At 46.2% G+C, this 17,867-nt stretch overlaps 1 protein-coding gene across 1 annotated transcript in view; it reads right to left on the bottom strand.

Annotated features, from left to right (window-relative positions):
- Nucleotides 1-17,867, bottom strand: part of LOC137437283 (semaphorin-5A-like) — a 227,277-nt gene that overhangs the window by 33,762 nt on the left and 175,648 nt on the right. The window contains exon 10 of the mRNA XM_078766389.1: nucleotides 2,308-2,518. Within this exon, the coding sequence (XP_078622515.1) occupies nucleotides 2,308-2,518 (211 nt within the window). The remainder of the gene's footprint in view (nucleotides 1-2,307; nucleotides 2,519-17,867) is intronic.

Here is a 17,867-nt window from a genome sequence, read left to right as displayed (position 1 = left end):
GCAAGGGGGTACGGCATCTCGGAGCACACAGTACTTTTGAATGGATCGAAGGTTTATTTTCCTATCTGTATTTAATGTAAAGTAGAAAATAAACATGTAGAAAGTGGAGTCAATTGTGTGCCGGTTTCCTTGCTGTATAATCACCTCTACCTGTAGGAGTTGGAAGTCCTTATTTGTACATATGGTACAGGTATCCTTGGCAAATGACCTCCTCTTGTATATTTCTTTGTATAATTGAAATGAAATGTGAGCTGAATTTCAACTGGAACTGCAAACCCCTGTTCTGGTCCTGCTGTCACCTCATTACAAACACTGTGCCTACTTCTTATCTTTTACTCACTGCTCTTTCTCATGTCCACACATGCTCCACGAAAACGAAGCATCTCTTTTTCAATCGGAGATTGCTACTGCTGAAGCAGCTTCCTGGGTGGCGAAATACAGTGGGTATAGTTTGCGATTACCTTATCTGTAGATGTATGGGGCAAGAATTGGGAAGATGGTCAAGTGAATGGCCTACTCTTGTTTAATTAGTCTATATGTACATGTGTGTGTGACAACTCCATTACTAGCCCTAGATCATGCAAAAACAATCATTCGTTGAGGGCACGGCTGTGCCACTGACGCAGTGCCCCCTGTACGTTAGGGCAGGAATTTGGAACTTGCTGATGGTGCCGGTGATAACTCGCCGACTCTTCGTGAAGGACACCGTGGATGTTTGACGTCACCGACTAATGCTGGCAGATAGGATACCCAGTTCAATGTCCGTGCGAGGGGTGGCGCACGCATCGATGAATCATTCTTCCTTGAAACACCAGGATGACATTTTAAACCTGGGCCAGGATTCAAACCCAGGCTACAGGGGCCGCCTGATTTACCATCCATCCAACCCTTAAAGACCCCGAAGACCCAAAAAAGCCCCAAAACCGAAAATATTGAAAAGACCCAGAAGACCACAAAAACCCAAAACACTCTGAAGACCCAAATTCCCATAAGGATGCAAAAGACTGAAAAGACCCCAAGACCCAAAAGGTCCTTAAAGACCCAAAAGACCACAATGACCACAAAGAACCCAAAGACCCTTAAATATCCCGAAGACCCAAAAGACCCTGAAGACTGAAAATACCCCGAAGATCCAAAAGACCCTGAAGACTGAAAAGACCCCGAAGACCCTTAGATAACCTGAAGACCGAAAATATCCCAAAGACCCAAAAGACCCTGGTGAATGAAAGGATCGAAAACACCCAAAAGACAGAAAAGACAACAAAGATCCAAAAGACCCCAATGACCAAAAATATCCCAAAGACCCTTAAAGACCCAAAAGACCCAAAAAAAACCAAAGTCCCAAAATACCCCAAAGACCAAAACAACCCAAAAGACCAAAAAGACCAGAAAGAAAAGACCCTGAGCACCCAAATAACCCAGAGGACTTCATTTACATCTGTAGGATGTCTAACAAATAAAGAAGATATAAGCACACCATGTGGCACTCCCAAAGTTTGCTCCAGCCGTAAACAACAATCTTCTTGACAACTATCGGGGACGCCTCTTCATGGCGGCTGTACATTTCCCACCCCACCCCCCAATGCAAGTCGAGGGCCAAATCTTCCCCATTCTTCCGCGCTGCCCGGATTTGTCAGGGCAGCGCTGTCACGGTCAGAGTGCCGTTCGGTCCCCATGGACCGGCCCTTTCCCTCGTCCCTTCTTTCTTTCACTCTCTCTCTCTCTTTCTCTTACTCTCTCTTTCACTCTCTTTATTTCTCTCTCTATCTCTGCCGTGGCCCTGACTTCATGAAGGCGGGGGTACACCATCCTGGATCTGGGGGATCTCTAGGTTGCTCCTGCGAGATTGATCTGCTGTCTCTGTGCCGCAGGGTTGTTCGAGAGAACTGTCTGGGCTATACAACAACAACAACGACAACAATCCTCTTGATATTGTATTACACCCTAAATAACCCGATCTTAATAGGGTCACCCAATTTGTATGAAATATACAAGTGAAAGGCAGAATAAGGAGTAGGGAGCTTCACATCCCAACTGAATGGATAATGTAATGTACAACACGAGGCCCTGCCGGTTTGTTACCAGGACAAGAGTTTGTATTCACATCCTATTACCCCATGTTCGTCAATTAATGCTCTATTATCTGTTTCTCATCACTACATGCTTTATCTCAAAAATAAGCTTGTTTGCAAATATAAATGTAGATAATAAATAGTTAAAAGAGCAAACGAGCTACAACAGCATAAAACGGAATGACAAAGAGAGAAAAAAGAACGACGCAACAAATTGGGTGAATGAGACACCCACCAGTTGTGATGAAAACGACATGGTGGATGGGTCCTTGTCCGATGACCTCGTCCACAGCAATTCCTGTGAATCGTGTGTTTTCCTGATGGAGGAGTGGGCCTCCATCCACAGGCCGGACGGCATCCCTCATGAGGAGCAATCTTTGGGCCTCCACAAGGCTCCTCTCTGTCAGATTTGCATTCACTCCTTCCTTCTTTCCCAATGTCCCACACTGAGGTGAACAAGGAATATTTGGTTTTTCATTCATTCTTTTTAAATCCTCATCAAAAAGAGAATAAGAAAGCACCTGAAAATGCAAAGCCCGTCCACGTCCGTTTGTGTTCACAAATCTTCTTCCTCTTCCGTATGCTCAAAATAACGAAAACATTTTTTTAAAATACAAAATGAAACTTGATCATTTTATGCAGCCTTGACATTTGAGCTTTAGATCTAAAAATAATCAGCTTCTACCTTTTGGTTGGTGAACCAATATTATATGACCCGATATGCAAATTCTTTAGATTTCAGGTCAATCAGGTGAAAAGTGGTGATTTTACGCAACCTTGACCTTTGACCTTTTCACCTAAAAAAAAAATCCGCTTCTAGCTTTTGTTTAGTGGACCATTTCAGTAACCCGATATGCAAATTCTTAAAATTTCAGGTCAATCAGGTGAAAATTGGTGATTTTACGCAACCTTGACCTTTGACCTTTTCACCTAAAAAAAATCTGCTTCTAGCTTTTGAATAGTGGACCATTTCAGTAACCCGATATGCAAATTCTTTAGATTTCAGGTCAATCAGGTGAAAATTGGTGATTTTACGCAACCTTGACCTTTGACCTTTTCACCTAAAAAAAAATCCGCTTCTAGCTTTTGATTAGTGGACCATTTCAGTAACCCGATATGCAAATTCTTTAGATTTCAGGTCAATCAGGTGAAAATTGGTGATTTTACGCAACCTTGACCTTTGACCTTTTCACCTAAAAAAAAAATCCGCTTCTAGCTTTTGAATAGTGGACCATTTCAGTAACCTGATATGCAAATTCTTTAGATTTCAGGTCAATCAGGTGAAAATTGGTGATTTTACGCAACCTTGACCTTTGACCTTTTCACCTAAAAAAAAAATCCGCTTCTAGCTTTTGATTAGTGGACCATTTCAGTAACCCGATATGCAAATTCTTTAGATTTCAGGTCAATCAGGTGAAAATTGGTGATTTTACGCAACCTTGACCTTTGACCTTTTCACCTAAAAAAAAGATCCGCTTCTAGCTTTTGTTTAGTGGACCATTTCAGGAACCCGATATGCAAATTCTTAAAATTTCAGGTCAATCAGATGAAAATTGACAATTTTATGTGACACTGACCTTTGACCTTTTGACCAAATTATTAATTTGCCTTTTCCATATTCTCAAAATAAAGCTTTGTTGAAAATTTGATGACAAAACTCAATTCAAAAGTCAACAGTGAAGGAATGAGGGATGTTCCGAGGCAGCGAAGCAGGTTGTTGTATGCAGACCTCGATTGTTGCCTCAATAATGATGATTGGTAATAAATCAGGGACGACGTGGGAATAACGTTCTCATGCAGCAAAGACCTCAAAAGGTTCCTCCAGATTGTCCATGTGTCCCTCGTTATTAATTTGTCTACCACAGGGGAAAATCGATTTCCTTTAACAAGAACTTTTATTTTATATAAAATTCGACAATTTGGTCAGAGTACCAGCACATGATGACCGACTCTTGAAGAGCACAGGCGATATTTAACATCCACCATTAAATACTAGCAGACAGACGGCTACGACCACTACTACCACTACTACCACTACTTTAATGGTCACAATTTATACCACCATCTGTGGGGTCACGGAGGCCCAAGTCTTTCACGAACCAGCTGGCCAGGACTGAAATCTCACTGTAGCCGATTTGGACAGGAATTATTTAATATTTTTCAGGGTGAATGAATAAATGATCGTTTTAAGGCCATTTTCCCCGCTAGAACGGGGGTTAGCCTTGCGGGCCCCATGACAATCATGGTTCCCTCTTTGAGGCAATGTTTTTATGGCCGGATGCCCTTCCTGACGCCAACCCTTGGTCACACTCTTTACGATGCGCAGGGATACGGTGTACCTATTCTAAACCGGGGTACACACCGGGATCATTCATCCCAGCAAGCTGGTACTCAATTTGCCGACCTCAGAAGGATGACAGGCTGAGTCAACCCCCCTGGCGTTAATTCAGCGATCGACCGGGATTCGAACCCAGGATCCTAGGATCCCATGCCGACACCCTAACCGCTAAGCCAACACCAACACCAACACCAGGGTACCAGTGATAATTATTTAATCTACTCTGAGTTAACTGAGTTAACTCACGTACACTTGGTGAAATAAGATGAACCTTAGTTGCTCAGGTTGCACCATCTCACTTTTCAATGGACCTAAACTTTAGTTACTTTATCTAGAAAGAAGAGACAATTACGCACCAGTTTCCTAGCTTGTGTTTAGCTGCGAGCTGTATAATCTGTATGTGCTGTGCTGTATAAATGTGTTTAGCTGTATAATCAGCACTACCTGCTCCCGTGGCAAACGTGGGAGGTTTAATGTCCACCAATTAATGCTAGCACATGGGACAGCTGGCATAACGTTCATCAGAGGAACGACACACTATGTGATTGTACATCTTGCCTGTGAAACAAAAATTTTACGTACAAGGCCTTCAGAAAGTATTCAGACCCCTTCACATTTTCACATTTTGTTATGTTGCAGCCTTATGCTGAAATCGTTTAAATTCATTTTTTCCCTCATCAATCTCCACTCCATACCCCATAATGACAAAGAGAGAATAGGATTTTAGAAAGTTTTACAAATTTATTAAAAAGAAAAAACTGAAATATCACATTTACATAAGTATTCAGACCCTTTGCTATGACACGACATTTATCTCAAGTGCCTCCCATTCCTCTTGATCATCTTTGAGATATTTCTACACCTTGATTGGAGTCCACCTGTGGTAAATTCAATTGATTGGACATGATTTGGAAAGGCACACCCCTGTCTATATGAGGTCTCACAGCTGACAATGCACATCAGAGCAAAAACCAAGCCATGAGGTCGAAGGAACTGCCTGCAGAGCTCAGAGACAGGATTGTGTCGAGGTACAGATCTGCGGAAGCCCATAAAAAATTCTGCTGCATTGAAGGTTCCCAAGAGCACAGTGGCCTCCATAATTCTTAGATGGAAGAAGTTTGGAACAACCAGGACTCTTCCTAGAGCTGGCCGCCCGGCCAAACTGAGCAATCGGGGGAGAAGGGCCTTGGTAAGAGAGGTGACCAAGAACCCGATGGTCACTGGCTGAGCACCAGAGATCCTGTGTGGAGATGGGAGAAACTTCCAGAAGGACAACGATCACTGCAACACTCCACCGATCTGGGCTTTATGGCAATGTGGCCAGACGGAAGCCTCTCCTCAGTGAAAGACACATGAAAGCCCACAGAATCTTGTTTCTCACAGTCTGAGAGTCCTTTAGGTGCTTTTTTGCAAACTCCAAACGGGCTTTCATGTGCTTATTGATAGGGATGGTGTTAGATGGGTGATGAGCTGTGCTTGTTTTTCGCCAGACATAATGTTTGCGTTAAGGCCAAAAAGTTCAATTTTCATCTCATCAGACCACAGAATATTTTGCCTCATGCTCTCAAAATCTTTAAGGTACCTTTTTGCAAACTCAAGGTGTGCTGTTATTTGCCTTTTTCTCAGGAGTGGCTTCCGTCTGTCCACTCTCCCATAAATCCTAGATTTGTGAAGTGCTGCAGAGACTGTTGTCCTCCTGGCAGGTTCTCCCATCTCAGACAAGGAACTCTGTAGTTCTGTCAGAGTGGTCATTGGGTTCTTGGTCACCTCCCTGACTAAGGTCCTATTTGCCCGGTTGCTCAGTTTTGTGGAGGGTCAGCTCTAGGAAGAGTCTGTGTAGTTCCATTTTCTTTCCATTTCCTAATGCTGGAGCTCACTGTGCTCTTGGGAATTTTCAATACTCTAGAAATTGTTTTATCCCCTTCCCCAGATCTATCCCTCCTCACAATTCTATCTCAGAATTCTATGGAGAGTTCCTTGGACTTCCTGGTAGAGTTACTGCTCTGACATTCACCTTCAACTGTGGGACTTATATAGAAAGATGTGTTTATTTCTAAATCATGTCCAACCACCTTTGGTGGTGGACCTAATCAATTGAATTGCCCACAGGTGGACTGCAATCAAGTTGTGGAGACATCCCAAGTATAAACCACCGTTTAGAGGCCATTTTTTCCCCGCAAAGCGGGGGTTGGCCTTTTCGGGGACCGTGGTAGTTGTTGTTTTTCGGTCCCCTTTTTGAAGCAATGTTTTACGGCCGGATGCCCTTCCTGACGCCAACCCTTTTTGCCGCCTTCAACGACAAACAGGGAATTACCAGTGAACTGGTACTCAATTAGCCGACCTCGGAAGGATGACAGGCTGAGTCAACCCCCCTGGCATTAATTCGGCGATCGACCGAGATTCGAACCCAGGATCCTAGGATCCTAAGCCGGCACCCTAGCCGCTAGCCCAACACCAGGGATCAGACATCCCAAGTATAATCAAAGGAAATTGGATACACCTGAGCTCAACTTGGAATGTCACAGCAAAGGGGTTGAATACCTATTGACTCAATAAATTTCAGCTTTTTGTCCCCCGTCGCACCGCGGAGTGAAAGAGGGACTATGGTTTTCCCCTCCGTCCATGTGTGCGTCTGTGCGTGCGTGCGTCCGTCTGTGTATGCGTGCATGCGTGCGTGCGTGCGTGCGTGCATAAGCGAAGGACCGAATTCTAATTTGGTGTGTGGGTGCAACCCACGTCAAAATCCAAGATGGCCACCACCATATATATGTCTGAACCTTGTGAGCGAAATATCTTGAAAAATAAACGAACTACTAACTTCTAATCTGGTGTGTGGGTGTATTGTTATGGATTCGTCACTTCCGTCTTTGTGGTTGTCAGCCACTTGAAGCATTTTTAGTTTCCTGTACTATTATTGTTACACTTTGAGTGTGAAATGGAGATAACTGTCTTCAAAGGTAAAAAAAAATAAGGTCTCAGAAGGAAAACGAGATGGGTGAGGGCGAAACCGGAAGAAGAAGAAGCGGCGGGCAAGGGGATTGAGTGAGATCGGGAAAGGAAGGCCTATCTGCTTCGAGGTGTCGAGTGGACGCTGGTGGACATTGGTCACGAGCGAATATTGGTTTCCCCGGGAAAGGGATTCCTGTGACAGTGTCGTTATTGCTGTGGCAAATAAACCTGCGTGACGGGTTGTTAGGGTTTGGTTCCGAAAGTGAATCATCGCTGGAGAGCAGGTACGCCTCCATTACAGGCCCGTCCACCATTTCACCTTGCACCAGCCATTTCACCTCGCAACAGCCCTTCGCCTGGTTCTCGTGTGTGTCGTGGATTTCGCTTGGGAACTCGCGGTTCTTCGCGGTTCTCCGTTTGGGAACCGCTGATCGTTCATGTCAGCGTCATTGTCAGTGAACCGAAGGTGTGAATTCCCAGCCGCCCTTTAGGTGAACTTTTACCGGACCGACGTCGGCCCGGCACCTCACCAAGCGGTTCTTCTGCAACGTCGACTGTTAGCCGTTCTAGGTTCAGGTCTCATTACGACCTTTTCTTGTGATCGCGAGAGCCAAGGGGATCGACTTTGGCCTGGTATCGTGACACAGTGACTTTGTGGGATGTTACCGATTGCTCACGTGGGAATACCGTGAGTTATTGATTCAGGAAATTGGTGGTACCATCATGTAAATTATATGGTGTTTGCTGTGCAAGTGAGGTTTTCTTGTATGTGCGTTACTTGTTATTATTGTGTGGTTTTAATACAATACTTGGTTTTTGAAACAAGTGATTGGTGTGGTTTCACCATTGGTCATTGGCATGCATAATAGCACATCTTTCTGCCGTGACTCCTTTCGGGGCTCGGAGGTACACCGTGGCCGGGGTTTGGGGAGCAGCACGTAATATTATCTACGCATAAGCAACAACAACATGCATTTTAAGGCCATTTTCCCTGCTAGAGCGGGGGTTAGCCTTGCGGTCCCCATGACAATCTTCTCCATTTTGCCCTATTTTCTGCATCTCTCCTTGTTAACCCCCTTGACCGCATTTCTTCTTCCACCATCTTTAGCCAAGTCTTTCTCGGTCTTCCCCGTCCACTACTTCCTTCTACATTCATTTCCTTCACTCTTCTCAACCAGTCACTTTCATCCTTCCTCAACACATGACCAAACCATCTCAACCTGTTCCTCTTCACAGCATCAATCACAGGGTCTATTCCCCTCATCTTTCGCAATTCATCATTTGTCTTCCTCTCTCTCAACGATACTCCGCACATCCATCGAACCATTCGAATTTGCACCCTTTCCAGCCTTCCTTGCTGCTCTACGTTCATTACCCATGTCTCGCTCCCACAAATCAGAACACTTCTCACACATGCAGCATACACCTTTCCCTTCAGCTTCACCGACACTCCCCTCCTCATCAGCATGCCACTCAGTTCCCGAAACTTCTTCCATCCACATCTCACTCGAGCAACCGTTGCCGAGTCTGATCCACCTTCTCCATTCAGCATGTCTCCGAGGTAGCAAAATGTTTTCACACCTTCCAGCTTCACGCCATCTCCAAGATCCAACTCAACATTTCCTCCATCTGCAGCTCCCTCTGTGCACACCTTACATTTGAATGTAGCTGCCACACTGTTTAATGACCCTCTCAGACCACTACATTTTTGATGAACCCACTCAGCGCACATTGTACATTGAATGGAGTTCACTCCGACACCCTTCCTGCACACAGCACAGGGCCACTTCCCAGTTCTTTCCACCTCACCACATGCTTTACCACTTGCCATCACCATCGTTTTTCCGATATTCACCTTCAGACCTTTTGTCTCCATACATTCCTTCCACTTGTTCATCTTCTCCTTCAGTCCATCCATACTTTCTGCAATCAACACCAGATCATCTGCATACAACAACTCCCACGGTAAACCCTCCTTTACGTTCTGAGCCAGCACCTCCATCACAGCTACAAATAGTAGTGGACTTAGTACCGACACCCTGATGCACTCCCACCTTCACCTCAAACTCACCACTGTTCCCGTCCTTCGTCCTTACAGCTGTGCGCGCTCTTTTGTACATTGCCATCACTACTCTGATCAACCATTCCTCCACTCCTAACTTCCTCAATGCCCATGTCAATACTTTGCGTGGAACCCTATCGAATGCTTTCTCCAGATCAACAAACCCAAGAAACAACTTCTTCCCTCTTCTTCATGTACTTCTGCAACTGCCTCACAATGACAAGCGCGTCTGTCGTTTCTCTTCCTGGCATAAATCCAAACTGCATTTCGTCGATCTTCACTTTCTTCCTTATCCTCCTCTCCAACACCCTTTCCAATACCTTCATTCCATGCTCCAATAACGTTATCGCTCGGTACGAGCCACACTCCAGAGGGTCACCTTTCCCCTTGTATAGAGGGACGAGGGTACTCAGTTCCCAATCCACTGGAATGCGGCCTTCTTTCACCACCAGATTACAGATCTCTGTCATTCCTTTCACACCCCCAACTTCCTGCTGCCTTCAACATATCTCCCACAACTCCCGTCGGCCCTCACGCTTTTCTACTCTTCATTGCTTTTATCGCTTCCTCAACTTCCCTCTCAGTTATCTTCTCTGCCGGTCCTAAAACTGGGTTACTCTCTATGTTGCCATCCCATTCATTCTCTGTATTCAACAGCATTTCCATATATCTTTTCCATCTTCCTTTAATTCCATCTGGGTCCACAACGATTTGTCCCACTTCATCCTTCAAGCAACTCACCCCCATCACATCACACCTCTCTTTCGCTATCTGCTTTGCAATCCTGAATACTGCTCTCTGACCCTCTTCCGAATCCAAGCGTTCTACGAACATTTTCCTACATGCCTCCTGCGCCTTTTCTACCTCGTTCTTTGCAGCCTTCTTGGCTGCCTTATAACTTTCATGCTCTGCTGTTTCTGCTACCGTACCCTTCGCCTTCTGCCACTCCTTGAACTTCTTCCTCTTCTTGTCAATCCTCTTTCCAACTTCATCATCCCACCACCATGTTTCCGAGTGCCTCGGTGGTCGTTTTGTCCATCCACATACCTCACCAACGGCTCCCAACAGACTAGCTTTCATTGACATCCAACCACTTTCAAGCTCAACCACATCAGCCTCTACCCTACTCAGCCTCTCTTTTAATGCCTCCCTTACTGTCACCTCTTTCAACCTCCACACCTTCATTCTCGGTTGGTACTTCACCCACCGAGCTCTCCTCGCACCTTTCACCCTTATGTCGCAGACAACCAAGTGGTGCTGTGAAACAGCCTCCGCCCCCGGGATCACCTTTGTGTCCTGGAGGTGCCCCCTATCTCGCCTACGCACCATCAGGTAGTCAACGGTTGTCGTCGACCCACCTGACGTGTATGTAACAAGCTTATTATCCTTTTTCTGAAACTGAGTATTACAAATCAACAAATCAGCTCCATCGGCAAACTCCAAAATCCTTTCACCTTCTCCATTTCTCACACCATATCCGTAACCCCCATGAACTCCCTCAAAGCCATCCATACTCCTTCCCACATGTCCATTTAGGTCTCCTCCTACCACAACAACTTCCTCATCTTTCACGTTTTCCATCAGCTTCTCTATCGCACACCAGAACTTGTCCTTCTTATCATCGCTCCGACCAACCTGCGGAGCATATCCCGAGATGACGTTCACCAAGAGCTTTCCAATCATCATTTTCACCATCATCAACCTATCACTCACTCTAGTCACACTCACCACACTGTCTACAAACTCCTCAGAAAACAGGACACCAACACCATTCACGCCTTCTGGGCACCCTTGCCACACAAACTTGTATTTCTGTCCCTGCCTACCCTTCACCATTCTCATACCACTTCCCTTCCATCGCGTCTCTTGCACACAACATATGTCCACTCTTCTTCTGACCAATACTTCCACCACTTCTCCTGATCTCCCTGTCATTGTCCCTACATTCCATGTCGCAAACCTCCGAAACCAATCTCCACTCCGGGCTGCACCCTGCCCATATGTAATTGTAATTGTCATGGTTCTCTTTTTGAGGCAATGTTTTTTATGGCCGGATGCCCTTCCTGACGCCAACCCTCTTCGTCATCTCTTACGACACTCAGGGTACGCAGGGTATATCTACGCATAAGGAAGAAAGCTATTGTAAATTGGGTCGCCACGTCAAAATCCAAGATGGCCACCACCATGTATGTCTGAACCTTGTGAGCAGAATATCTTGAAAAATAAGCGAAGTACCAACTTATAATCTGGTGTGTGGGTGTATCTAGGCAAAAGGAAGAACGCTATTGAAAATTGGGTCGCCACATCAAAATCCAAGATGGCCGCCACCATATATATGTCTGAACCTTGTGAGCGAAATATCTTGAAAAATAAACGATCTACTAACTTCTAATCTGGTGTGTGGGTGTATCTACGCATAAGGGAGAATGCTATTGAAAATTGGGTCGCCACGTCAAAATCCAAGATGGCCGCCTTGCGTGTTCCACTTTGTCAACTCATCACTTCACCGACGGGGGACCTAAGCTTGTCACTTGTCATGCTTGTCATTTTTAATTAATTTGTAAAAATTTCGAAAAAAACATTTGTAAAAATTCCACTTTGTCATTATGGGGTATTATGTGTCGATCAGTGACAAAAAAAATCTCAGTTTAATCCATTTTTAATTCAGGCTGTAACAACATAATATGAAAAAGTCAAGCGGTTTTTATACTTTCTGAAGGTATTGCACACAGCACTTTTCATATACAAAGAAATCTTAAAGTGCTGAACAAGGGAAAAATTCGTTTGTGAGGTAAAAAAGAAAAAAAAGAAATGTGAAATGTGATGGAGATGTGATAAGAAAGATAGATAGAGGTGTATAAATGTGATAAGAATCAAAGACTAGACAGTTCAAAGGTGAGTGTCCTACATCTGAGCTTTCTTGCTAGGCCTATAATATTATAAACAAATTCAAATGGACGACACAGCCCACAACCACACCTTCAAATGAGACGCGTAGATTTTACATTTAAATATCTTTAACCAAATAATATATATATATATATATATATATATATATATATACATACACACACACACACACACACACACACACACACACACACACACACACACACACACACACACACACACACACACACACACACATATATGTTACGGATCTCCGACGTCGGCTCTCCTCTTGTCCTTTTATCTGGCCGACCCGAGTCCTGGAAGTTATACGCTTCTTCCAGTCGTATCGGTATTAGTTAGGGTTATCGGTCGACTTAGTCCGAATACCGAATTACTAACACCGACCGTGAAGCAGGGAAATAACTCCCGCCCGAACCACGGCGTTCGTGGACACGCCGAGCGAAGCGAGCCGCGATTCGGCCCGTTAACAGGGACTAAACCCGATTATGGCGGTTCCGATCGTGCCACGTTTACCCAATGAGAGAAAAGACGGATGCGATCGGATAAGAGGAAACCAAGAAAGAACAGGGCAATTTATTAACAATTTACAAGAAGCAGAAGAGGAAACGAAAGAAATGTACAGGATAGGAAGAGGAAGAAGAAGCACACAGGGCAGCCTTAAACAGTCTTATTCTTAATACCCCAGAACAAACGGGCCCGTCTCACATACACACTCACACGGGGATTGTAGATGGTTGATGGTCACCAACGCGTCCAGGCTCTAGCCTGGCTCCGATCCAGGCTCCGGTCCAACGGACGAAACCCGGCAGGCAGCTTCGCGTATAGTGGAACACGAATGGACAATTATATAATGGGGGGGGGGGGGGGGGAGCTGGTACGCTGCGTACGTAATATCCGTACTATTCGCGCCAAACGCCCCCTCTCCAATGTCCTCTGAATCAGCGCGCTTCCTTGCAGTCCTCACAGTCCTCCCTTATGAGCGCTCTCCCAACCAGTTCTCTTGCAATCATGACAGTCCTCTACGCGCAGTCCTCTTTAACAAGCGCGCCTCCAACAAGTCCTGTGAAAGGGCTTTGCGTTCGCTTTTATAATTCCAGCAGCGATCGCTCCGCGAGCCCAAAGCCACGCCTGTCGGCGATGTCACTTCAGCCCTGGATGGCTGGTCATCGCTTACCGGCCACGCCCTGATGGTGGGTTGACGTGGCCACACCTTCTTCCTGGCGCTCCGCCACCTTTCTCGGGCCTCACCTCGTGGCTTATGGCGGCGTTTGGGCGGAAGCCCAGCGAGGTCGTGAGCAGCTAAGGCTGCTGCTGCTGGCCGAGGCACATAACAATTTGGGAGGGTCATGGGGCAGAATGGAGGGTGCGTAATGGCGTCGCTTGGAGAGGGAGGCTTCCAAAATGGACGAATGGGGCCCTACTCCTTATTTGATTGACACAATGCAGATTCAACTATTGGAAACACGGCCTTATCTAAACACATACTAATGAAATAACTGAAGTCCTATGGTGGCCTACGTGTTGCTTGTGGCCTAACTATGGGGTGCAACCTTTAACCCGTTAATGTCATATTTACAAGTGTGGGTTCTCAAAACCGCAAATATATATATATATATATATATATATATATATATATATATATATATATATATATATATATATATATATATATATATGTAGCGGTTCCCGCTGAATGTACACAATTGCCTTGCACCTGCCAGGACGCGGCCAGGGCGCGATCGCCATGCCGGGCTCGTCCGGACGGGCCCAGACGCGCCTCTCCTGGGCATGCCCGGACTCGCTGTTCCCGGCCACGCCCGAACCTCCCGGGCACGCCCCGGTCTCGTCTTTCCCGGGCATGCCCGCTCTCTGCCTTTCCAGGGCTCGCCCAGAGCGCTCGGGCACGCCCAGCCTCGACTTGCCAGGCCGCGTCCAGGACGCCCGGGCATGTCCAGACTCGCCTTTCCAGGACTCGCCCTTGACACCCGGGCATGCCCGGTCTCGGTTTTCCCGGGCATAAATGTGTATATATATTGCTGCCCGATAAACGGGCTTTTCAGAATACCTGAGCTGTTTTGTTTCAATAAAGCAACTCGGACGAATTCCGTCTTTGGTCGCGTCAATTCTTTCGACTCGCGTTGGAGCGCAGTATATATATATATATATATATATATATATATATATATATATATATATATATATATTATATATATATATATATGTTGCGGAGATGAGGACTGTATATTTTTTGATTGTGTGCTGTACTATTATTATTATTGTTTATTCTGCGCCCCCTACCTCCGGAGCTGTGTAAAGGTGAAAGGGCATCCCATAATTAGTCCACAAGCATACACGTCAGCCAAGTAATAGAATACCCCTGTTGATAGTTATCTCTTATTCTGTGTTCTAGGGTAAGGCTGTGTCTCCCATTAATTGAAGTACTCCATTGCACCAGTGAAAGAGAATAGATCCCCTTTCATTCCCATCCCCAAAACCTCCATTTCCTATCACATCCCCTTTCGTCATTGCTGAGCCCTCGATTCCCAATCACCTCCCCTCCAATAACCGCCATTGACCACGAGGCAGGGTCGGAGAAGAAAGGCGTGTCTCCACCTCGTCATTGAGGGGAGGAGGGGCGTACCCGCCCGTCGTCATCGAGGGCGGAGCCCGAGGGTCGCGCGACCAACCAGGGCCGAGGTGAGCACCCCGATGGGCGTGTCCAAAACGCCGGCGGCTTAATCGCTGGAGGCGCTATAAAAGGCGCGCACGGAAGTGAGTCGTGAGTTGGTCTTGGTGAGAGAGGTCTGAGTTGGTCTGAGTCGGTTGCCAGGGGAGAGTCGTGAGGAGTCAGTCAGTGGAGTCGGTGGTCAGTTGGTTGCGTTGGTTGCGGTGAGGAGTCGGTGGTGGGGAGTGAGGGACCAAGAAAGAGTTGAGGGTTGGACCAGACGAGTCGGACAAGGCCTGGCAAGGCAAGCGGAGGCCGCAGCAGCAGCGACACCCGGCAGCCGCTTGGGGCCTGGGCGGCGGTTTGGAGCAGGGCCGAAAAGGAACGGCGGCTGCTAAACGCGCCGATCGTGCTGCATGACCCCCTTGGACCTTCCTCTCCCTCCAGCCATCCACCTCCTGCCTTTCCACCCTTCTTGTGGACGTGAGTTTGTTCTGTTTGTTCTGTCCTGGGAATAAGTTAAGTCTGTAGATAAGCTAGTATTTTCCCTGTGTCACCTGCATCTTATGTGTTGTAAATAAACTTGGTTGCTCCTTTTTGCTTGTGTGTGTACAATAAATCCAATTACTCTTCTGTCCGTCTTCTCGTTTTATTCCTTTTCCTCTTTGCATTCGTCGTTTTTGTCTTTTCCCTCATTGGGCAGCTGCGGTGCGATACGGCCAAAGTTCTGGGTGAATCGGGTGAGTCAGGGATCCTGTAACGGTCGCGGCAATACCACCGCTCGGTAAATAACATCTTAATCCGCGATCAGTAACAATATATATATACGTATATATATATATATATATATATATATATATATATATATATATATATATATATATATATATATATATATATATATATATATATATATATATATATATATATATATATACCCTTTTGTATGCTTACCGTATGATGACGTATGCTAACCGTATGATGTGCTTCCGTCACCAGTAAACTTGAGATTGTGGGGGTTGTTGCAGGAGGAGAGATGTTATTTGTGTGGAGGTGTGGGAACGGTACAGCATGCACTGCGTGCATGCTCAGTGGCATTGGCAGCAGGAAGATACAGGTGGCGACATGATCAGGTGTTGGCGGTGGTAGTGCAGATGGTGCAACAAGAGGTGCTGAGATCGAGAGAGAGAGAAGAGTGGAGAAGGAGACTGATGGGGGAGAGGTGTGGTTTGTCAAAGAGGGCCAAGTGATAAGAGGTGGAAAGAGGAGGAGGTGGAAAGCAAGAGGGCTGTCAGATGCTTGTGATTGGCAGGTGGTGGCAGATCTAAAGCCACAATTGGTATTCCCAGAGGAGATCTGTGTGACAAGGTTGCGGCCTGACATTGTCATTTGGTCAAGTGCAACAAGACAGGTCATCTTAGGGGAGTTGCGGTAACTTGGGAAGAGAACATGGAGGAGATGCACGAGAATAAGAGAGGAAAGTACAGTGAGCTGGAGGCAGAGTGCCGGGAGAAGGGTTGGCGAGTTTCGTGTCAGCCATTTGAGGTGGGGTGTAGAGGGTATATTGGCAATTCCTTTTCTGCATTTCTTGCTAGGCTGGGAGTGTGTGGGACAGAAAGAAGGAGGATGTGTGCCAAGGTGGCCCAGGTTGCCTTGAAAGGCTCATTTTGGATATGGAGGAAGTTTATGGAGGCACGTCAAATGGTGTAGGTGGTCGTGTTTTTTTTTTTGTTGTTTTTTTTTGTGACCATTATTATTTATTATTTTGTGTACATGAGTGAGTGGGTGAGGGTGTTTCTTTTTTGCATGAATTAATTTTTGCATGACTGTGTGCTTTTGTGTGTTGAGTGGTGTGTGATGTAAGGGTAGGTGGTTGGTTGGTTGGTGTTGTGTGTGTATGTGTGTGTATGGATGTGTATGTGTGTGTATGTGTGTGTATGAATGATCTGGTGTGTTTTGTTGGTGAGTGGTGAAGGGTATAAAGGTGGGTGTTTGAGTGTTCCACCATGTTTGTTTGGTGCTGTGGATTCTGGATGTGGAGGTGTTGTTGTTGTTTGCGTTCGCACTGGCTGGGGGTGGGGGTATGTACGCATCCAGGTGCAGTTGCTGCATGTGGATGTGTATGTGCCCCTGCTGGCCCACCTTAGCTGACCGTATCGAGGTTGAAGGGCCGAAACGGGATGATGCTGAGGACCTCGACTGAGGACCCGGTTAGTGCGGCACACTTGTGACCAGGTGTGTTTTGAACTTATGTTTGTGCTGGTGCTACCAGTGACTCCCAGGAAAGACTGGGTGGCAACCAGGAATAGGCTGGTGACGCTGGAGAGACAGCATCGGGGGCAGGTGGCCTTGTAAGCCATTTTGCCAAGCTGCATGGTTTGGATTGTGTGGCATCCATAATTTACAGTGTTGTTTAAAAATAGAGAACACCCCAAGGGCTCTCCGAGAGGTGGGGCGGAAGATGGGCCCAAACGGACAAATAAAACGGATAAAGACCCCCATACTTATTGTTACGGATTTATGTGAATTTGTGTGAATTACTATTCAGGTCTTTGCTTATCAATGTGTAGTCGATTAAAGGTTGTTGTGATTAAAGGGTCAGGAGCCCTTCTGGGAAAAAGGAGACCGGAAACGGAAGAAGAAAATACACGAGGTCCTGGAGAAGCGACGATCTTCCTCCTCTTCCTCGCCGAGCTCCGACGAGAGTTGGTATCGATATTGAGCAGCGTGGAGGACGCTGCGTTTGAAAGCCCGTCTGACAAAAGGAGTTACCTGCACGGGGTAATTACCCCTTGACACGTCAAGTTGCCGTGGGTTCGTGCACGGAACCAAGCGTCCGGCACAGTTCGCCTCACCGTCTACAAGGAC

The sequence above is a fragment of the Myxine glutinosa genome, chromosome 12, assembly GCF_964187855.1.
Source record: "Myxine glutinosa chromosome 12, kmMyxGlut1.1, whole genome shotgun sequence".
Lineage (NCBI taxonomy): Eukaryota > Metazoa > Chordata > Myxini > Myxiniformes > Myxinidae > Myxine > Myxine glutinosa.
Note: the sequence above shows the minus strand (reverse complement) of the source record. Positions and strands in the feature narration are given on the sequence as shown.